Source organism: Accipiter gentilis, chromosome 1 (assembly GCF_929443795.1).
Source record: "Accipiter gentilis chromosome 1, bAccGen1.1, whole genome shotgun sequence".
In the NCBI taxonomy this organism is placed as follows: Eukaryota; Metazoa; Chordata; class Aves; order Accipitriformes; family Accipitridae; genus Astur; species Astur gentilis.
The window spans coordinates 7,724,937-7,743,507 of NC_064880.1; the positions used below are offsets into that span (position 1 = coordinate 7,724,937).

General features: G+C 42.4%; 1 protein-coding gene across 3 annotated transcripts in view; it reads left to right on the plus strand.

Moving 5' to 3' along the window:
• UBR4 (ubiquitin protein ligase E3 component n-recognin 4) overlaps positions 1–18,571 on the plus strand; it is a 79,437-nt gene that overhangs the window by 19,856 nt on the left and 41,010 nt on the right. For 2 of the 3 annotated variants that reach the window (XM_049801416.1, XM_049818493.1), the window contains exons 29-54: positions 152–361; positions 1,385–1,486; positions 3,057–3,157; positions 3,353–3,551; positions 3,784–3,972; positions 4,337–4,400; positions 4,594–4,785; positions 5,413–5,483; positions 5,612–5,759; positions 6,301–6,528; positions 6,751–6,921; positions 7,023–7,205; positions 7,487–7,645; positions 8,268–8,420; positions 8,712–8,939; positions 9,795–9,952; positions 11,029–11,200; positions 11,362–11,563; positions 11,849–12,012; positions 12,231–12,447; positions 12,840–13,056; positions 15,607–15,670; positions 16,151–16,285; positions 16,941–17,115; positions 17,341–17,478; positions 17,932–18,053. In XM_049801416.1, the coding sequence (XP_049657373.1) occupies positions 152–361; positions 1,385–1,486; positions 3,057–3,157; positions 3,353–3,551; positions 3,784–3,972; positions 4,337–4,400; positions 4,594–4,785; positions 5,413–5,483; positions 5,612–5,759; positions 6,301–6,528; positions 6,751–6,921; positions 7,023–7,205; positions 7,487–7,645; positions 8,268–8,420; positions 8,712–8,939; positions 9,795–9,952; positions 11,029–11,200; positions 11,362–11,563; positions 11,849–12,012; positions 12,231–12,447; positions 12,840–13,056; positions 15,607–15,670; positions 16,151–16,285; positions 16,941–17,115; positions 17,341–17,478; positions 17,932–18,053 (4,162 nt within the window). Of the gene's footprint in view, positions 1–151; positions 362–1,384; positions 1,487–3,056; positions 3,158–3,352; positions 3,552–3,783; positions 3,973–4,336; positions 4,401–4,593; positions 4,786–5,412; positions 5,484–5,611; positions 5,760–6,300; positions 6,529–6,750; positions 6,922–7,022; positions 7,206–7,486; positions 7,646–8,267; positions 8,421–8,711; positions 8,940–9,794; positions 9,953–11,028; positions 11,201–11,361; positions 11,564–11,848; positions 12,013–12,230; positions 12,448–12,839; positions 13,057–14,464; positions 14,498–15,606; positions 15,671–16,150; positions 16,286–16,940; positions 17,116–17,340; positions 17,479–17,931; positions 18,054–18,571 lie in introns of all 3 variants that reach the window. The other variant, XM_049810013.1, reaches the window with a different exon arrangement.

Consider the following 18,571-nt stretch of genomic DNA (forward strand, 5'->3'; position numbering starts at 1 on the left):
GCCAGTATATTTATCCCAGCTTTCTAAAAAGGGTTTTAGCACTGACTTTCATCCACACTTGTGCCTTACTTGTGTGACTTCTGATTTATCGACTAAGGACGTTCCGTGATGCATCATGCAGAGAATTAACTTGTTTGCTTTTCTTTTCAAGCTGGTCAGATGATTTGAACCCACCACAGGTGATTCATTCCCTGTTGCCCCTCCTTTTGGAGACCAGCACAGAGAGTGTGGCAGAGATAAGCAGCAACTCCCTAGAAAGGATCCTGGGCCCTGCAGAATCAGATGAATTCCTGGCACGTGTTTATGAGAAATTGATAACAGGATGCTATAACATATTGGCCCATCACTCTGATCCAAACAGGTAATGGACTGTGTGGCTTGTAGTTCTGCTCCAGCAAAGCTGTATACAAAGAATTACTACAGTATGTTTAAACATCAGTGTCAGTTCTTGAACAGCACAACAGAAAGGCAAAAAATCAGCTTATCTGTTGAAGACCTCTACACTTGTAGACTAAAAATACAAGATATTTTATTCATGTTACCAGAATGTTCAGCACTGCCGTTCAGGCGGTGTGGATTTTAATCAACACTTGTAACTCTGGATGGAGCATGTATGTATCTGGATAGTTTTTTATTTAAGCAAATAGAAAATTATGTAAATACAAGCACAAAATCAAAGCTGAAGATGCCGACCTAACTTGCTTTATATTCCTTTGTCTCTTGTTCTTGCTGTTTGCAAGGATGGCTAATCCCTGCTTTATCATAGCAAACTAGCCAGATTTGTGCTTCCCACCCCCTACTCGCTGTGTGTGTATAGAGGGAATAAGCTTGATGTGCTGATGTTGGTTCTACCCATCTGAAACATAAAACCATTAGGCATGATGATGTTGCATCTTTTTAAGACTGATCCTCTCTGGATGGAAGGTATTCAGAGGTTCATCTACTGTGCCTTCTGGTAGAGAATGTAAATGTAATTGAATTTTACTTGCAGAGTGTGTTTGGAAGTGGGGATGAACACAGGAGAGGACGGGGAGGAGTAATGCTAGAAGAGACTTAAAGTGTAAAAAGAGCTGTCATTTAGAGGAATTTGTAATGTGAGGTGTCTGAAAGGCCTAGATTATTCTAGGTTTCTGAGACTGTAACTTGCCTTACAGCATCATGTGCCGCTTTTTTTCTGAACGTTTGGGGGGTTTGTTGGTGTTTATGTATGTTTGTTCATCAATTGTTTTTCTCCTGTCTCTTGGAAGAAGAGCTGCTTTCAGTCAGTGGAAAGCTTATTGGAATTTTATTAGCAAAATTGATCTCTTCTTGGCTCTCAGAATTGTTGAAATTGTTGAAATTGCTCTTATATCTTCTTACGTAATATGAATCTTTTGATCCTTAGTGGCCTGGATGAGTCCATCTTGGAGGAATGTTTGCAGCATCTGGAGAAACAGCTGGAGAGCAGCCAGGCCCGAAAAGCCATGGAGGAATTCTTTTCAGAAAGGTGAGGTCATCCTGAAAGTTGTAGCCCAAGAACTTTATTTATCTTCCTTTTTCTCTTAGCTTGTCACTGTCAACAGCGAAGTGATGTTAATGCCATTGCTCAGGAAAATAGAGAACCATGTAAAGGTAGGATACCCTTCAATAAGCGCAGGAGAGTGTGAAAAGACTTTCTGTGTGGGAGAAGACATAGGTCTTTGTCACTCCAAATAAAATACTCAGCAAGTCCTCATAGTGTTACCTGATCAGAAAGTAACTCCCAAAACACACAAAGTATGTCTAGAGAGGAGACATTGCTTTATTCTGTGCAGGAAGATTTCCACAAATTGAGCGCACCTACTGAGGTTTTTCAGTCCATACTTACACAGTACAGTTAAAACACCATGCCTATCTAATACATATGTTCCACCTAACTATTGCCTATTCATGATGTTGAGCAAGCATGACGTGTTGTTCTCTTGAGTAATCATCCCAGAGTCTTCCATGCCTGCGTGAGGGTCTCTGATGGTCTTCTGTGGTCGTTTGGGAAAGGATACCCCTACTCCTTTTGTCCTTTCATGGTCCTTTGTCATCTGAGGGCACCAGGGTCCTTGTTGCTCTTGTCAACTCCTCAGTTTCTCAATGCTGAAGGAGGATGTATGTCCTTAATTAGCAAGTCTGTGACTCTGAAATGTCTGTTATCTGGTCCCTTGACTGTTATCCAAAAACTCCTTAAGCATCCTCTATGATAAGCAGAATCTTAAACTAGATAAGCTTTACCTTGAATACACATAATCTAAACAGTCCTCGAATAGCAAGCATACTACAATTCTCATGTTTTAGTTTGTGGTTTGTTTTTTTTCTTTAAGCTATCACTGCCGCCTTATTTGTTAATCAGCCTTTTGAAGGCTTGAGGCAACAGTAGTGATCTTCAGTGGGGAATCTTGCAAGATGATTATTTTGTCAAAGACATTATAAGGAGGTTTTTGAGAGATGCTGGTCTATAAGGCAGTTACAGATCAAGCTGCAAAATCCCAAGTTCTCTCAGTGCTTCCTTGGGGCAATAGGTTGATAATTTTAAGGGTGGAAGTGGGTTGTTGGCCTGACTTAGAGAATTATGAAGACAAATTATGATGGAAACAGCATAGCTCAACAGCGATATTCTGAAGAGATATTGAGGGTGATTTGGAGGAAAGTTTCTCTGTTAGAAAGCCGACCATTGTCTGGTTTTCTCTCTACTTGTTCAACAGTTCAAAATTGAAGCAGCCTGGTGGCTGTACTTTGTTAACACAGAAGGGAAAAATAAGCAAGAAAATCTTGAACTTTGGTTTGGAAGCCAGTAGAGGCCCTTTTGTGACCTTGGTACGTGGAGAATACTGATACACTACTCAGGAGCTCATGAGTTTTACAAGTTTTAGTCTGAGCTAAGAGTTTTCTGTTTGTGTGAAAGCAATTTTGGTGGCTTGGCTGCTAAGCTATGTCAATACAAACTATTGCCAGTCTTAAACATGAGGGCAGATATAACTAAGTGCAAGTGAAAAAAAAGGAATGGGTCATCTTTTACAAAGCTGACTTAATTTCCCCCCTCCATATAGTGGAGAACTGGTCCAGATCATGATGGCAACAGCCAATGAAAACCTCTCAGCGAAGTTCTGTAACAGGGTGCTGAAATTCTTCACCAAGCTTTTCCAGCTAAGTAAGTAATTGTTGAATCTCTTCTGTCCTGCCTTTGTCCACTTTATACTGTTCTTGTATTAGACTACGATATCAAGATGCTTGAAAGAGAAGCTGTAAGAGGAAGTGGAGTGACAGCTTCACACTTTTAATGGAAAGCCATCTTCGAACACATTCAGTGTATCATCTGTCACTCACTAGTCATTTTCTCCACCAGCTGAGAAGAGTCCCAACCCCAGCCTGTTGCGACTTTGTGGCTCTTTGGCTCAGTTGGCTTGTGTGGAGCCTGTACGACTTCAGGCCTGGTTAACCAGGATGACCATGTCCCCCCCCAAAGATTCAGATCAACTGGACGTTGTGCAAGAGAACAGGCAGCTGCTGCAGCTCTTGACAACTTACATTGTTCGGGAAAACAGGTGAAGTACAGCCTTTGTAATTTCTTTTGTGTGCTGTTCATTTCTTTTGTTCTCTAGGTGTGCAAATTACTTGTGAGTTGCTGATGGCTTCTTTTGGTCAGCTTTCACATGAAGTGATCAGGGCATGGCTGTTTGCCCTCAAGGCATTGCTGTGTCAGTGCCCTTGCAGTGTGGGGCTTAGCTGTATTTCAGTGGGTGATGTACTGTCTGAAACTTTCTTCTTTTTGATCAGCCAAGTTGGAGAAGGTGTGTGCACTGTTCTACTGAGTACTCTCATACCAATGGCAACAGAAATGTTGGCCAATGGTGATGGCACAGGCTTTCCTGAACTGATGGTGGTGATGGCAACTTTGGCTAGTGCAGGACAAGGTGCGGGACACCTCCAGCTTCACAGTGCTGCTGTTGATTGGCTAGGCAGATGGTAAGAGTGAACTGTATACTGCTGTTTGTTCCTTTGCGTCACTTAGACTGGTATTTTAAAATCTTTTTTTCATGGTAATTTGGGGACAGAAGGTCATGTTTACTGATACACACTTATTTCCTAGTTTATTTTTTATTCTTTGGAATATGAAATGTCTGTGAGAGGCTGATCCATGTCCCCCCATTAAGAACAACCGTGTGTTTTCTTTGTCTTTTCCACTCTCAGTGGTTTAATTACTGCATTTATACATTTCCTGTTGTTAATCTAAAGCAAACTAAATGCTTGAAGTTGTTATTCAGAACTGAGTTTATACTTCCCAAAGACTGTTAGCTGTAATGATCTTCTCCGCTGTTTTGTGTTATAGCAAGAAATACCTGTCTCAGAAGAATGTGGTAGAAAAAATGAATGCAAATGTCATGCAAGGGAAGGTAAGACATGTGACTATTGCTTAACTTGTGGGAATAAATCTCAGGCATGAGCTGGATCAGCTGTCCTGTTTTGGTCTCATAGTGGGAGTTTTAAAGCAGTTTGGTCAGGGGGAGTGTTCTATTTTCTTGCCTTATGGCAGGTATTATAGGATCTAAGTATTGCCTCTCATTTTCATTCATCTCTACTTTATAGCATGTGACTATCCTGGAGTGTACATGCCATATTGTCTCCTACCTGGCTGACGTCACCAACGCATTGAGCCAGACCAGTGGCCAAGGACCAAGTCATCTTTCTGTTGATGGAGAGGAACGGGCGATTGAGGTGGATTCAGACTGGGTGGAAGAGTTGGCAGTGGAAGAGGAGGACTCTCAAGCTGAAGATTCGGTAGGCAATAGTCACAGTTAATGCTGCAAATGAGATGAAGATTTATTTTGCAGCTTCCAAATCAGAATTACTCAGGTTATAAAATAAGATTTTGTTGTTGTGGTTTATTCCTAATGTGAGACTGAGTGAAGAACCCTAGTTGTCAGATCTGGAAGAGAATATCCGTCGTTTGTGTGTAGATCTGTTGACTTTGTGATGTCAACAAAAGTTAAAAGTGGGGTATTTTAGAGAACAAAAAGGAAGAAATGGAGTAAGATGGGTTTGTTCCTACTGGTTTGTTTGTCAATTACTAGCTTTTATATCAACAAGGAACTTAGATTAGGCTTTTAAGTGCTGTTGGGTGGGGGAAAAAAGCTGTTATTGATGAATTCTTAAAAATTTGTCGTCCCAATATATTATCTTTGTTACCATTTTCTTTTTGTTGATTCACTTCTTTCGAGTTGCTATAAAATGTCACCATCTCCCCTTTCCATGTGGCTTGATGCCAGCTGCTGCCTTTTAGCTAGGTGGTGCTAAAACTTGCTGTTCTTAAAATGTGCATTTAGTGTCCGAGGAACGTATTCTGTACCATATGCTTTTACTGTAGCTGCAGATATAACACCTTTCTAACAACTTTCTTCTTGGTAGGATGAAGATTCTCTTTGTAATAAACTCTGTACCTTCACTATCACGCAGAAAGAATTCATGAATCAACATTGGTAAGAATCTCAAAATTGTGTTCAGAATTTCAGCCTGATATTTCTGGCCATTGAGAAGGAAACAAATGCAGTCTGTGGGCCTTCGTGAGGCATTGTATTTTATAACTCATCTGGCTTATTTTGTGCAGGTATCACTGTCACACTTGCAAGATGGTTGATGGGGTTGGTGTTTGCACGGTTTGTGCTAAAGTTTGTCACAAGGATCATGAGATTTCTTACGCCAAATACGGATCGTTCTTCTGTGACTGTGGAGCCAAGGAAGATGGCAGTTGTCTGGTAAAGTGTCTTCATGTCAACCTACAAGCTGTGATTTCTTGAGTTTTTAAAGTCTTTTGCAGAGGTTTCTGTTCTGCAATAAGTTATGTCATGATATGAGTGTGTAAGAGTACTGAGACTTGAAGGCCTTGGCTTTATAGTGAAGCCTCTTAATTTACAGCTTGTCTGGTGATTTATTTTTTTGCACCAAATAAGTGCATTGGCAAATCTCTGTCCTGGTGACTACTGGGATTCCACCTACCTTTACAGAATTTGCAAGTTAGCTTAAGCTACACAGCAGTCAGATACCACCTTTTCCCATGTTTTCCACTAGCAACAAAGAAAGTAACTTTATCATAAATATGGAAGTGTTTCTCATACTTGGGTGGAGAGTGGCATGCAGGATACTGTTGTGTTATTTCTTTAAAATTGCAGTCTAAGAGAATTGCACTCTATTTCTTTAAAATTATGTTATTCTTGCTGCTATTACAATCTGTATTCATTTCATCAGTGGTAAAATTGAGTCTGGTTTGGGCTTACAGCATTATTGTGTCATTCCCAGGCTTTGGTGAAGAGAACTCCCAGCAGCGGTATGAGCTCTACCATGAAAGAATCTGCCTTCCAGAGTGAGCCCAGAGTGCCTGAGAGTGTCATTCGACATGCAAGCACCTCTCCTGCAGAGAAAGCCAAGGTCACCATCAGTGAGGGGAAGGGCCCTGATGAAGAAAAACCCAAGAAGAGCAGCCTGTGTAGAAATGTTGAGGGCTGTCGAGAGGAACTGCAGTCCCAGGTATAATTATCAACTAGCTATTAAAAGAAGATGGTTTATGATGAGGATCTTAGGCAGACTGTGTTGGATATCAGCCAAGTTGCTGGATTTTTATGCTCTTCTCTATGAAAAGAGGGATCATAAAAGTGGCATCAGGCTTTAAAAATTGGTTGGCATGCAGTTCTTGTGAAGACTCCCACCAGGAGCATCTTGTGCCTCACTTGCCATACTTGTTTCTTGTAGGCCAACTTCTCCTTTGCACCTTTGGTGCTGGAGATGCTGAATTTCCTGATGGATGCCATTCAGATAAACTTCCAGCAAGCTTCAGCCATGGGAAGCAGCAGTCGTGCACAGCAGGCTCTCAATGAGCTACATACTTTGGACAAGTCAGTAGAAATGACAGATCAGTTGATGGTATGATACTAAAGGAGTAATTAGATTATGGATAGGTGGGATCACTTTTAAACAGAAAAATTTCAGTGATATATTTTTATATACTTTTACTAATGACTCAGGTCCCAACTCTTGGCTCTCAAGAAGGTGCTTTTGAGAACGTCCGCATGAACTACAGTGGTGACCAGGGCCAGACGATCCGGCAGCTGATCAGCGCTCATGTGCTGAGGCGGGTGGCGATGTGTGTGCTGTCGTCCCCCCATGGACGTCGGCAGCACCTGGCTGTGAGCCATGAAAAGGGCAAGGTGAGTTCTCTTAACTCTGTAGAGAATATTGGACCGTAAAGGAAAATGAAACAGCCTTAGAGCACTGAACAGCAAGCAGCTTATGATTTGTTCTGCCTGTCCTGAGATCTGGATCTTCTGTAAAGTATTGCATAGTTTAGAAAACCTCTCATTCTTCAGAGAAAAGAGTTCTTGCAGCAGAAACAGTGAAGGCTGTGAGGACACAGTCATAGAGCTGAAGTTGAAATGCCTTTTTCCCCTCAGTTGTAAGGTTGGGTAACTAAGTTAATTTTGTTCTGCAGATCACAGTCCTTCAGCTCTCAGCATTGCTGAAACAAGCAGACTCCAGCAAAAGAAAATTGACCCTTACTCGCCTTGCATCTGCACCTGTTCCATTTACTGTACTGAGCCTAACTGGAAATCCCTGCAAGGAGGACTACCTAGCCGTGTGTGGACTGAAAGTAAGTGCCTGATAAACCCCTTTCTAGGCTCTTGGAAACATCAGCTCAAACCCAGCTGTATTTGTTTCCTCTGAGGAGCTAGCGCAGAGCTGGCTCCAAAGGTCTGTCACTAATTTTAGCTCATGAATCACTTTCCGAGTAGATATATGAAGTAAAAGAAGCAGGACCTATATGAATAATATAATAAATGAATCAATGCCTTAAAATAGTATTTCTTATTGTATTTAGGCCAGTTTTACTTCAAGACAGGAGTCAAGGTTTAGTCATGTGAAACTTAGTGTGTTAGAACTAGTCTGTAACAGCTAGAGTTTTGTAGCAAGGAGTCCTCTTTTTTGTATTCTCCCAAATTTGGATTCAGCTTTCACAGTGCAGAATCCACAAATCTATTATTTAGCTAACAAACAGCTGGACTCCCTGTGTGTTTGGTTTGGGTGTTTTTTTGTTTTGTTTCTTTCTTTACAAACTTCCATGCCATTCATCTTAAAATGCAGAAATTTTAGATTCTTACTCTGAGTCATTGTAGCAGCACTAAGAGGAATGCTAGCTTTTAACTCCATTCTTGGCTTGAAATGTTTATAAACATTTTGTTCTAATATTTGACCAATCTTTTTCATTACTCCAGGACTGCCACGTGTTAACATTCAGCAGCTCTGGATCAGTCTCTGATCATTTAGTACTTCATCCCCAACTAGCCACTGGAAATTTCATCATCAAAGCTGTGTGGCTGCCAGGATCTCAAACAGAGCTTGCTATTGTGACTGCAGACTTTGTGAAGGTATGTTTGGTCATAAGCTATTGATGGTATGTCTTCTTTCAGACATTAGAGTCTGGATCTTTGCGGAGTTGCATATGGAAGAATGTGATAATATTCTTAGTTAAAAATAAATTGGAAATATAAATTGTGGTGTTTGGCTGCTGTTGTAATAAGAAAAAGCAAAACCAAAGAACCCAAAGAGCAAAAAAACCGAACTATTAACGTCTAACAGGTATTCCCTTCTCTCAACTCTTGTCCATTTGCACCGTTTCGTATCATAGTAGTTAATTATTTCCTTGATTCTTCCCACAGATTTACGATCTCTCTGTAGATGCCTTGAGTCCAACTTTCTATTTCCTTCTACCGAGTTCCAAAATCAGGGATGTCACTTTCCTTTTCAACGAGGAGGGGAAGAACATAATAGTGATCATGTCTTCTGCTGGGTACATCTATACGCAGCTCATGGAAGAGGCGAGCAGTGCCCAGCACGGACCATTCTATGTCACCAATGTGCTTGAAGTCAATCATGAGGACCTAAAGGTACTGCTGACTTCCCTTTCCTGTAGCTTGGGCTGCAGTGCCTTTCTCTCTTTTGTTTGTGTCTTATATTTGAAGGCAGAAGTTTCCTTTTTTCCTCCCCCTGCCTTTAAGTCCCCTGATCTAGATCAATGAGTTTGCCATTCCTCTAAGGAGAGAAATATCCTTGCAGTGAAAGGGGGTGGGGGTGAAAATTAAACCCCTTGATCCTTTCATCTAGAAAATGGAGCATGTTTTCCATGGCTGGCTCTGAAGTCATGCCCAGCAGGATTTCTCAGCAGGGAGATGGCTTCAGAGCAGTGCTGTTCTCTGAGCAAGGCACTCCAAAGATGCAGTAACCAGAATGGATAAAGTTACTGACCATTGCTGGGGCTGCAGAGGTGGAATAAGCCTTTGTTTCTGGTCAATAGTAGCTCTGTAGTCTTGGGGGTGACTTTTAAAATCTGTCCCCATTTGACTCAGTGTTTTTACCCCACCCTGCTCCAGAACAGGGGAATAAATGAGAAGGCGGCCCTCAGGAAAGCTCTTTTATGAGCTGGGAACATGGGGAGTGCTCCATGTGAGATTGTCATACAACATTCAAGCACACAGATGCGGTAGCTGAGGGCGCTACCTACAGCCTACGGGTATGCAATCTCAGTATCCCCTTCAAAAGCCTTTGAAGTATCTGATGGATGAGTTCACCAAGGAGTTCAGCTTAGAAAATTGTCTTTTAGGGCTGTGTTCTCTCACTGGTGAGGAGGGGGCAGGGGACAGGCTTTTGGAATAATTCCATAGTGAGAAATTTAAGAGCCTGACAGAGTGTTTTGGAGGATGTGTGTTTATCTTAAATGTTGTTGTTTCTCTCTGATCCTACAGGACAGTAATGGCCAGGTAGCAGGAGGTGGTGTGTCAGTGTATTACTCCCATGTGCTGCAGATGTTGTTCTTCAGTTACTGTCAAGGCAAATCCTTTGCAGCCACCATCAGCCGGGCCAATCTGGAAGTGCAGCGGCTATTCCCAATTAACATAAAGAGGTGAGGGTTGTGTGGAAGACTCCCCTGAAGTTTTCATTTCCGTTTATTCTGTTAATAAATATTACTAATTATTCTTAATATTCCAGCTCTGAATGGCCAAAGCCTGTGGTGAAGATCCCCTTTTTGACTGATGATTTCTTGCTACTTTTCATCGTGCTTCTGCCCTGATTGCAGAATGATTTGAAACCAAAGCTAGCTGTTTCGGCAGTGGGGCACGTATGCATTTTTTTCTTCCCGCTAGGATTTCACAGCAGTAAGGTGGCTTCAGAGCAGTCTTGCTGCACAGTGTGGAGCTGCTACTGGTGCAGCAGCTGGAACTGATGGGATTACCCACCCTCACGGAGGGTACAGAGCAGGAAGCCTTTGTTTCCTTTCAGCACCAGTACTGCAGTGGACCTTGTGTGTTGTGCATATTAAGGCTTATTTTCAGACTCCCTTGGGGGAAACCAATCTCTTATGCTATGAATGTGGCAAGAAAAAAGCTGTTCTATCATCAGTTCTGACAAGCAGAGCTGGGCATTTCGGCCACACTAGCCTGACTCAAAGCGACTGCCGTGAGTAGCCTTTGTAGAAGTGTCAGGTTCCAAGAGCTCCCTAGCCCCACTTGAGTTTGACTTAGTCTTTCTGCAGCGTTGTTGTTTTTTTTTTGTGGTTTTTTTTCAAGTGAGCAGTCACACAGATTCTCCTGCATTGGCCTTTGCTTAGTGCTGCTGGATGTGTTGAAACTGAAACTGTGCATCTGTTCAGATAAAAAGATAGCTGAAAGCCATTTTAAAATTATTCCCTTGGTTTTGGGCATAGAATGTTATTTTACTAATTAAGTGTCTTTCCTCGAGTTTTCAGGGTGGAGATCAGGGCTGTGAATTGGGATGCTTGTGCCTTCTGCCCACTCAAGTGACTGTCTCTGGTTTCTCATCTGTAAACTAGGCACTGATGTTCCTGGCTGTTCATTAATGCAGTGCTTTGAGTTCCTGCTGAGGACAAAGCTTTAACTGATTTGAACAGTAATGAATTTTGTGGGTTTTTGCTTGTGTTGCTTCTTAAATTTATGTAATTCTGCCCTTCATCTCTTGCAGTTCAAATGGTGGGAGTAAGACTTCACCAGCACTGTGTCAGTGGTCTGAGGTGATGAACCATCCTGGCTTGGTGTGCTGTGTTCAACAAACCACAGGTGTCCCACTGGTGGTGATGGTGAAGCCAGACACCTTTCTCATCCAGGAGATTAAAACCTTGCCAGCCAAAGCAAAGGTTAGTCATAGTTCCCTGTATTTTTTGCCCTTAAAATGTGGTTTCTTCTTGTTCCATCAACAAGATCTCTGGTCTTTGCAGCTTTTCTAATGCAAAGAGTTTGTTTCTTCAAGCAGCAGTTGCCAGGTCCTTTCCTTGACGTGCATTGCTTGCCTCTGCAGATTCAGGACATGGTGGCTATCCGTCACACAGCCTGCAATGAGCAGCAGAGGACCACTATGATCCTCCTGTGCGAAGATGGCAGCCTGAGGATCTATATGGCCAATGTAGAGAACACCTCCTACTGGCTCCAGCCCTCTCTCCAGCCTAGCAGTGTCATCAGCATCATGAAGCCAGTTCGCAAGCGCAAGGCAGCTGCTATTAGTAAGGGGCTTCTCACACATATCTTGTGCAAGGTAGCAGTGGCAAATGTAGATGGAAAGATTGATCAGCATCATACAGATACTCAAGATGTTCACTTATGGTTAACCTCAGGGCTAAGTACTGGCTAAGTCTGGGTAAAATGTTTCCATAGATCTATGTAAATATACGTAGCTATCTGGCTCACACAGTCATTTCCAAAGGAGGCAAGTTTATTCTGCAGCTTTTTTACCATAGCTTTGCCTGTTTAGAATGTATTTTGTCAAAAACATATCTCTTTCCTTTTAGCAACTCGCACATCCAGCCAAGTGAACTTCCCTATTGACTTCTTTGAACACAACCAGCAACTCACAGATGTCGAGTTTGGAGGCAATGACCTGCTGCAGGTTTACAATGCTCAGCAGATAAAGCACCGGCTCAATTCCACTGGCATGTATGTGGCCAACACTAAGGTAAATGGGGCAATTTGGGGATTCTGTTGGGCTTCTAGGTGATGTTATTGTCTGGATTGATAGCATGCCTTTTCTTAGAAGACTGCTTTGTTCAAATGACCCTGTACAAATCCTGTGATAGTGCTAGGTAAACAGTGGAGGCACCTGTGTACAGACTTCATTAGCTTAGGAGTTAATTTTTGACTTCACCTTTCTGAGCTGTGATTTGTCGTCTGCAGCCTGGGGGTTTCACTATCGAAGTTACGAACAATAACAGCACGATGGTGATGACAGGCATGCGGATCCAGATTGGCACACAAGCAATAGAGCGAGCGCCCTCGTACTTGGAGATCTTTGGCCGCACAATGCAGCTGAACATGACCAGGGCTCGTTGGTTTGACTTCCCTTTCACTCGCGAGGAAGCCTTGCAGGCTGACAAAAAACTAACCATCTTCAGTAAGTCTTTGTTAATTGTTTGCTTTGACTACCTGTTGGTTTTGCTTGGGTTGAAGCTACTGTGCTTCACCTCATAGTAGAGAGAGTTTACACAATCTGTTCATTTGACCCAACTACAGAAACAGCTTGAGGGGCAGATCCTGAACACTTAATAACTTGATTTATGGCCCAGTTTCTTGCTGCAGTGGATGAATGTGCAATAGGTCAGCTCAATAATTTTGTGTTGAGGTAATACAGAAGGAAAGTGGCTTTGAAAAGGAGATGAAACTGTCAGAGTGGCTGTATATTAATGACGCAGTGTAATTGCTATTCTGACCTTATGAGGCTATGCTTGTTTGTATTCAAAAGAAACCGGTTTTTTAGTTTTTAAGAAACTTCTCTCATTGCTGCAGTTGGGGCTTCTGTGGATCCTGCTGGAGTCACAATGATGGATTCCATAAAAATTTATGGCAAAACCAAGGAGCAGTTTGGATGGCCTGATGAGCCCCCCGAGGATTTCCCATCTGCTTCAGTGAGCAATGTTTGTCCCCCAAACCTGAATCAAGGGAATGGTACTGGAGACACGGAGTCAGCTACCCCTGCTGCTGCCAGTGGGACTGTTCTGGAGAGGTATTTCTGCAGTCTTTCTTTTATTTCTCCTTGAAAATGGGTAGTTGCTGTAGAGGGGACCTAGGTACACTTGTATGCCTTTCTTACCTGGGAGAACTAAACGGAGTTAGCGAGTTGTTCTCACTGCCATACAAAACAACTGAAAAGTCAATGACTATCTTCTAAGGAGGGCTGTGCGCTCACTCTTGATTTACCTGGTGGAGTAGATGGATAGATCTGTGTGCGTACTTTGTGTTGCTAAGTTCATTTGTTACAGCAGTCTTGAAGAGCTAAAAGAGATTTCTGCCTTCTTGGTACATTTTCTCATTTCAAGCTGGCCCTTTTTCATTCTCTAGATCTCACTAAGGTTAGACCTCTGAAGTTAAGTTCAGTTTTGAGGAGGGCTTTGTGTGTGACCTTGCTTTAAGCTACTGATTCCCACCAACTTATCTTGTAGCCTGTATGTCTCAGGCTTAACTACTGTGGTGGAGAAAGTGTTGGGGGTTTTCCCCTCCATATACCTATTGAGAGTCAAACCACAGGGGTGAGCTAGGCATATATTTAGCAGAAGAAAAGAGATTACTTTTTTTTTTTTTTTTTTTTTTTTTTTTGTTATATCCACCCCATTTTTTTTCTCTGAGCTCATACAGTCTGTACCATAAGATTTGTAGAAAGCCTGGGAAGCTAGCAAGGGTAGGAGGGAAACAGATTGAAGACGAACTAGCACTGCTGAAAAATGAGCATTGTAAGGGATAGGCTGCTTGACTGCGAGTAAGTGATGGTTAATTTTGTCTTACTGAAATTCTCAGGGAAAGGTTTAGGGCTTGAAGTGGCAGTTATGTCCAGTTGAAGGACCTGTTTGGCCATCCTTTAATATTTTTTCTAATAGTTCATGGGATTTTTTCCTGTGTTTATTTTCTCTTTTCTTCCCTCCTCTGCTGTGACATCTCCACAAGATGTCCCTCTCTGCACAGACGTGCTTTCTGGTTTTCCAAAGCAGTGGGATTATATTCTAAAAACTCGGAACCAAAAAAATTACTCTTTTCATTTTTACTTACGTGTTACAGAATGCAGCATGGTTACCTTATAAAGGGTCTCTTGAGTAGGAACAACTAATGGCAGGCAAGAGGCAGCTTTCCTATCAGAAGTTTAGTGGCTGCACTTCAAATTTAACCTTCACTGGTGCTTTAAACAGTGTGCTTGGCTTCTCTGTGCTAGGTGGCCTGGATCTCCTTTGTTTGTTTTGCTATTAGGCAAGTGTCTGCTGCCCAGATAGAAAGAACTATGCTTAGATTTACTGTATATAGTGCTCTCCTGGCTTCTGATTTCCCCATTTAATTTGCCTTTTGCTTAGAATGTGTTCTAGGGAGTTTTTCTGTGAGCTTTACACATTTTTTATTTTTTTTCCTTTTTCTTTGCTCCCCCAAAGTTCTGAAACTGAGTCCCTAACCACCCTGGACCGGTTAGTATGCCATCCTTTTCTCTGCACGAATGAGTGTGTGTCAGAGAGACAGAACACATGATGTGGCTTTTGTTGACTGGGTTTTTTTTGTTTTCCAAGTGACATTTGCTTCTTTACATTCTGGTCATTGCATGGCAGATGGTTTAGCAAAATGTAAAGTTGAGGTGGTTTGCAGATTTTTGCTGTATACAGCATAACTGTTGCTTGTTTGACAGACTCCTCTTATCCCACTTATGTTCCCCTGCTGGCTTTATGGAGGGTGGCTGCGGGTAGAGAAATGTAATGTTATTTATCACCACCAGACCAGACAATTGTTGTTTCTTCTACCTTGTATCCAATCCTACACTGTTATTTCTCCTCTTAATGCTATCTCTTCCCTCCTTTTTCCTGTATTCTTGCACTCCTCCTTCTGGTGTGTCAGATGGCATTTCAGGTAGTTCTACCATGAGGCATGAAGTGGTGCTGCAGGGGAGATTCAGCACTTTGCTGCAAGTTGTAAATAAGGTTTTCCCTTGGGGCAAGTATTTTACTAGCCTGCCTTACTGCTGTCAAAAGTTCGGACCTCAGCATCTCTCACTTGGGTCATACCCAGTGCTCCAAGTTAAATTTTCCTCTGGAATATTTTGCACTGAAACTCCAAATTGGAAAGAGCAACCTGTGTGAAAATAGCAAGCGAGTAGAATCTTGCTCCCTTAGAAAAGTCGGTTACGCTTTTTCCCATGTGTCATACCAACCCTTGATCTGCAGTCATATGTACGTCTGTGGGCCATGGTGAATTGGTACTGTCAAGACAATCCAAGTTATCCCTGCTGCAGGCTGCGTAAGGAAATGTTTTATCCTCTTTGGTAGAGAAAAGCCCCTGTCTTTCAGCTGTGGATTATTAAAGCAGTCCTAAGTTTGTCTGTGAGCGTGAGCCAGGTTTAACTCTGGTCTGTAACACAATGAAATGATATGCATGGTGCCTGTGGCAGGTTTTATCATGCTTTGATTTTGTACTTGGCATTCGTTAGCTGTCTCTGAGCTACTCATGACTGTAGCCCGCATAAAGCAAAGTGCTAAGGAGAGAGAAGGGTTGCTGTACTCAAGCCTGCTTTCCTTTCTCCCTTCAGGCTAGTAGTGAGTTCTTTAGAAGCGCTGGAAAGCTGCTTTGCTGTAGGACCAGTCAACGAGAAGGCAAGTAACTTTCTGAATACATTCTTGAGCTTTCAGAGATGGGGGAGGAGGGGCAAGATCAGCAGCACCTCCTGCAGCCCTGGGGGCCTGATACGGAAGAGAGCCGCATCCGTTTTGCTCAGAGCACTGATCTGAAAGTTGACTTAGCGAAAAGCATTTGAAACTAGTTTAGAATGACAATTGGCATTTGCATTTATCGCTGGTGGGATTTTTGTGCTGTAGAGTGACCTCGTTTACAAAAACAGCAGGGTAGAAGCCCATAAATCTCAAAAGGACTTTTCTTGTGTAGACATGTGAAATGTTCCTTAAATGTCAAATAATAAATTGAGGAGGCTATCAAAACTGTATTGGAGGAAGGCAGAAACTTGTATGCACAGTGCAAGGAGGGGAGGGAGCTGCAGGCATGCTGAGAAATCGGACGCGTGCATCACCTTAATGGTAAATGTACTGAAGAATGTTTTTGTCTGTTCTTGGGAGCAGGAGAAGAATAAGGTGGCAGCTCAGGAACTGGCTACTATGCTGCTGTCCATGCCAGCTCCTTCCAGTGTCCAGCAGCAGACCAAGAGCCTCTTGGCTAGCTTGCACACCAGCCGCTCAGCATACCATAACCACAAGGTAACATGGTGCAAGGATTTCAATGTCTCCTGGAACTTGCCAGTTTATGGTTGAGGTGCAACACACACCCAGAAAGCTGTTGCTCCATGCAGTGTAAACCTGCTGGCTAATTTTCCTTTAGCTCCTGCTGCCTGCCTTGTTGGCTTTTGTGTTTCACCAGAACTTCACTACTTAAAATGCTTTTTGAAGGTTTTGATGGGAAATAATGTCAGTTAATCTAGAGCAATCAGGATCTTGAAACACATGAAGTTTGTTTGCAAATTATGTCCATCGCTCTGGTTTCCATTTCCACAGGAATCTGGCTTAGGGTGATAGAAAAATACTAGGGTAAGTAGTGGCTAGACTATGTGCTAACATAATTGCAGTAAATGCACAGATGCCTGCAGATACCCTTTGCTAACCACTTGAATGATTATGTTTATACACTGGTCTAAGCCTGAGGGGGAAGCAAATGTGAAAATCAATTCTCGAGCCACATTTCTTTTATTACAGGGTGACTTTTTAATATTAGTTGTCCTTCCTAGATGACATTGGCCAAGAATTAAAGGAGCGAGTGCCGGATTTCCCCAGGATCTGCCCTGCAGTTGTACATCAGTTGCTTTGTTGTGCTGCTGTCTGTTGTTTTTCTTTGCCTATGTGATCTTTCACTTTACAGGATCAAGCATTGCTAAGTAAAGCCATTCAGTATTTGAGTTCCTCAACGAAAGAAGGAAAGGACCTTGATCCTGAAGTATTTCAGAGGCTGGTCATCACTGCTCGATCCATTGCTATTATGAGACCCAACAATCTCGTCCACTATACAGAATCAAAGCTGCCACAGTTGGAAACAGGTAGATAAGTCTGTAATTTTCTTCAAGTGATAATTGAAGATGTCTTGGGGTGTCTGGTTTGGTGTGACAGGGACTGTATTTGACACATTTGTTAGGCATGCAATAGTCCTTGTAATGAGGACATTGGAGCCTCTAACAAAAGCCATTTCAAATAAACATGGTGTTACCCTGCTTGTTAATGCTTTCCCCTGCACATATCTGACAACTGTGTTTTAATCTGTACAGAGAGTGAAGATGGGCAAGAGGCCCAGAAACATGCTGAAGGAGATGGCTGCACTTTTATTACCCAGCTGGTTAACCACTTCTGGAAGCTACATGCATCAAAACCCAAAAATGCCTTCCTTGCCCCTGCCTGCCTGCCAGGTATGCTAGCTCTTCATTTGCTTTTGTCAAGCTTGTGCATTTTGAAGGATCCTATTTTAAGCTTGTAAACAGAGAAAATTACTTGTTCCAAACTAGGCTTAAGATGCTAATGATGCAATGCATGCTTTCTAAGGTATATCTGCAAATTCTGCTCTAATTCTTTTGTTTGGAAGTATGTGTATTGTGCTAGTAAAAGGGGACCGATGATTGATTTACGCACATTTGGCTGCACGGATGGTGTTAGAGGATATTCAGTGGTGCTGGTATGTGGCGTGCACATTAGACAGACAAGACTGTTGTGTAAGCTCATTTTGGATTGAAACTTCAAATATATTTGTGGTGCTAACATTCTGCCTTGAATTCTGCAAATAAAAGATGCTTCCTGCAGTGTCTCACTCTATGTGCTGAAATGGAAAGATAGTCGATTACAGTCCTACTTTTATTCCTCTTTAGGTCTCACTCACGTTGAAGCCACTGTCAATGCTTTGGTGGATATTATCCATGGATACTGCACGTGTGAATTGGATTGTATCCATACAGCATCCAAGATCTACATGCAGATGTTACTTTGCCCGGTACGTAATCTTGCTCTGCTCTGCTTCAGCCTCTAACACTGTGCTAGGGGAGGTTTAGATTGGATATTAGGAAAAATTTCTTCACTGAAAGGGTTGTCAAGCACTGTCAAGGCTGCCCAGGGGAGTGGTTGAGTCACCATCCCCAGAGGGGGGGACGTGTAGATGTGGCGCTTAGGGACACGGTTTAGTGGTGGACTTGGCAGTGTTAGCTTTATGGTTGGACTGGATGATCTTAAAGGTCTTTTCCAGCCTAAATGATTCCATGATTTTGTAATACGAAGAGAATTAAGTACAGGTGGAATGATAATATGTAGTACAGATGCAAAATAGAGGCATGCAGCCAAAAACACACAGGCAGAAGTGAATGAAGGAGAAATTTCTCTCTCCTTGTGTTTTAGTAATGTTTGTCATGTGCTGCCTGTAGAATGATAAGTATTGCTTTATGGCTGTTGGAGGAAACAGTGAGTTTAGAAGTTAGGCAGTGACATATGTCTTACATGAATCATGACTAACAGAGT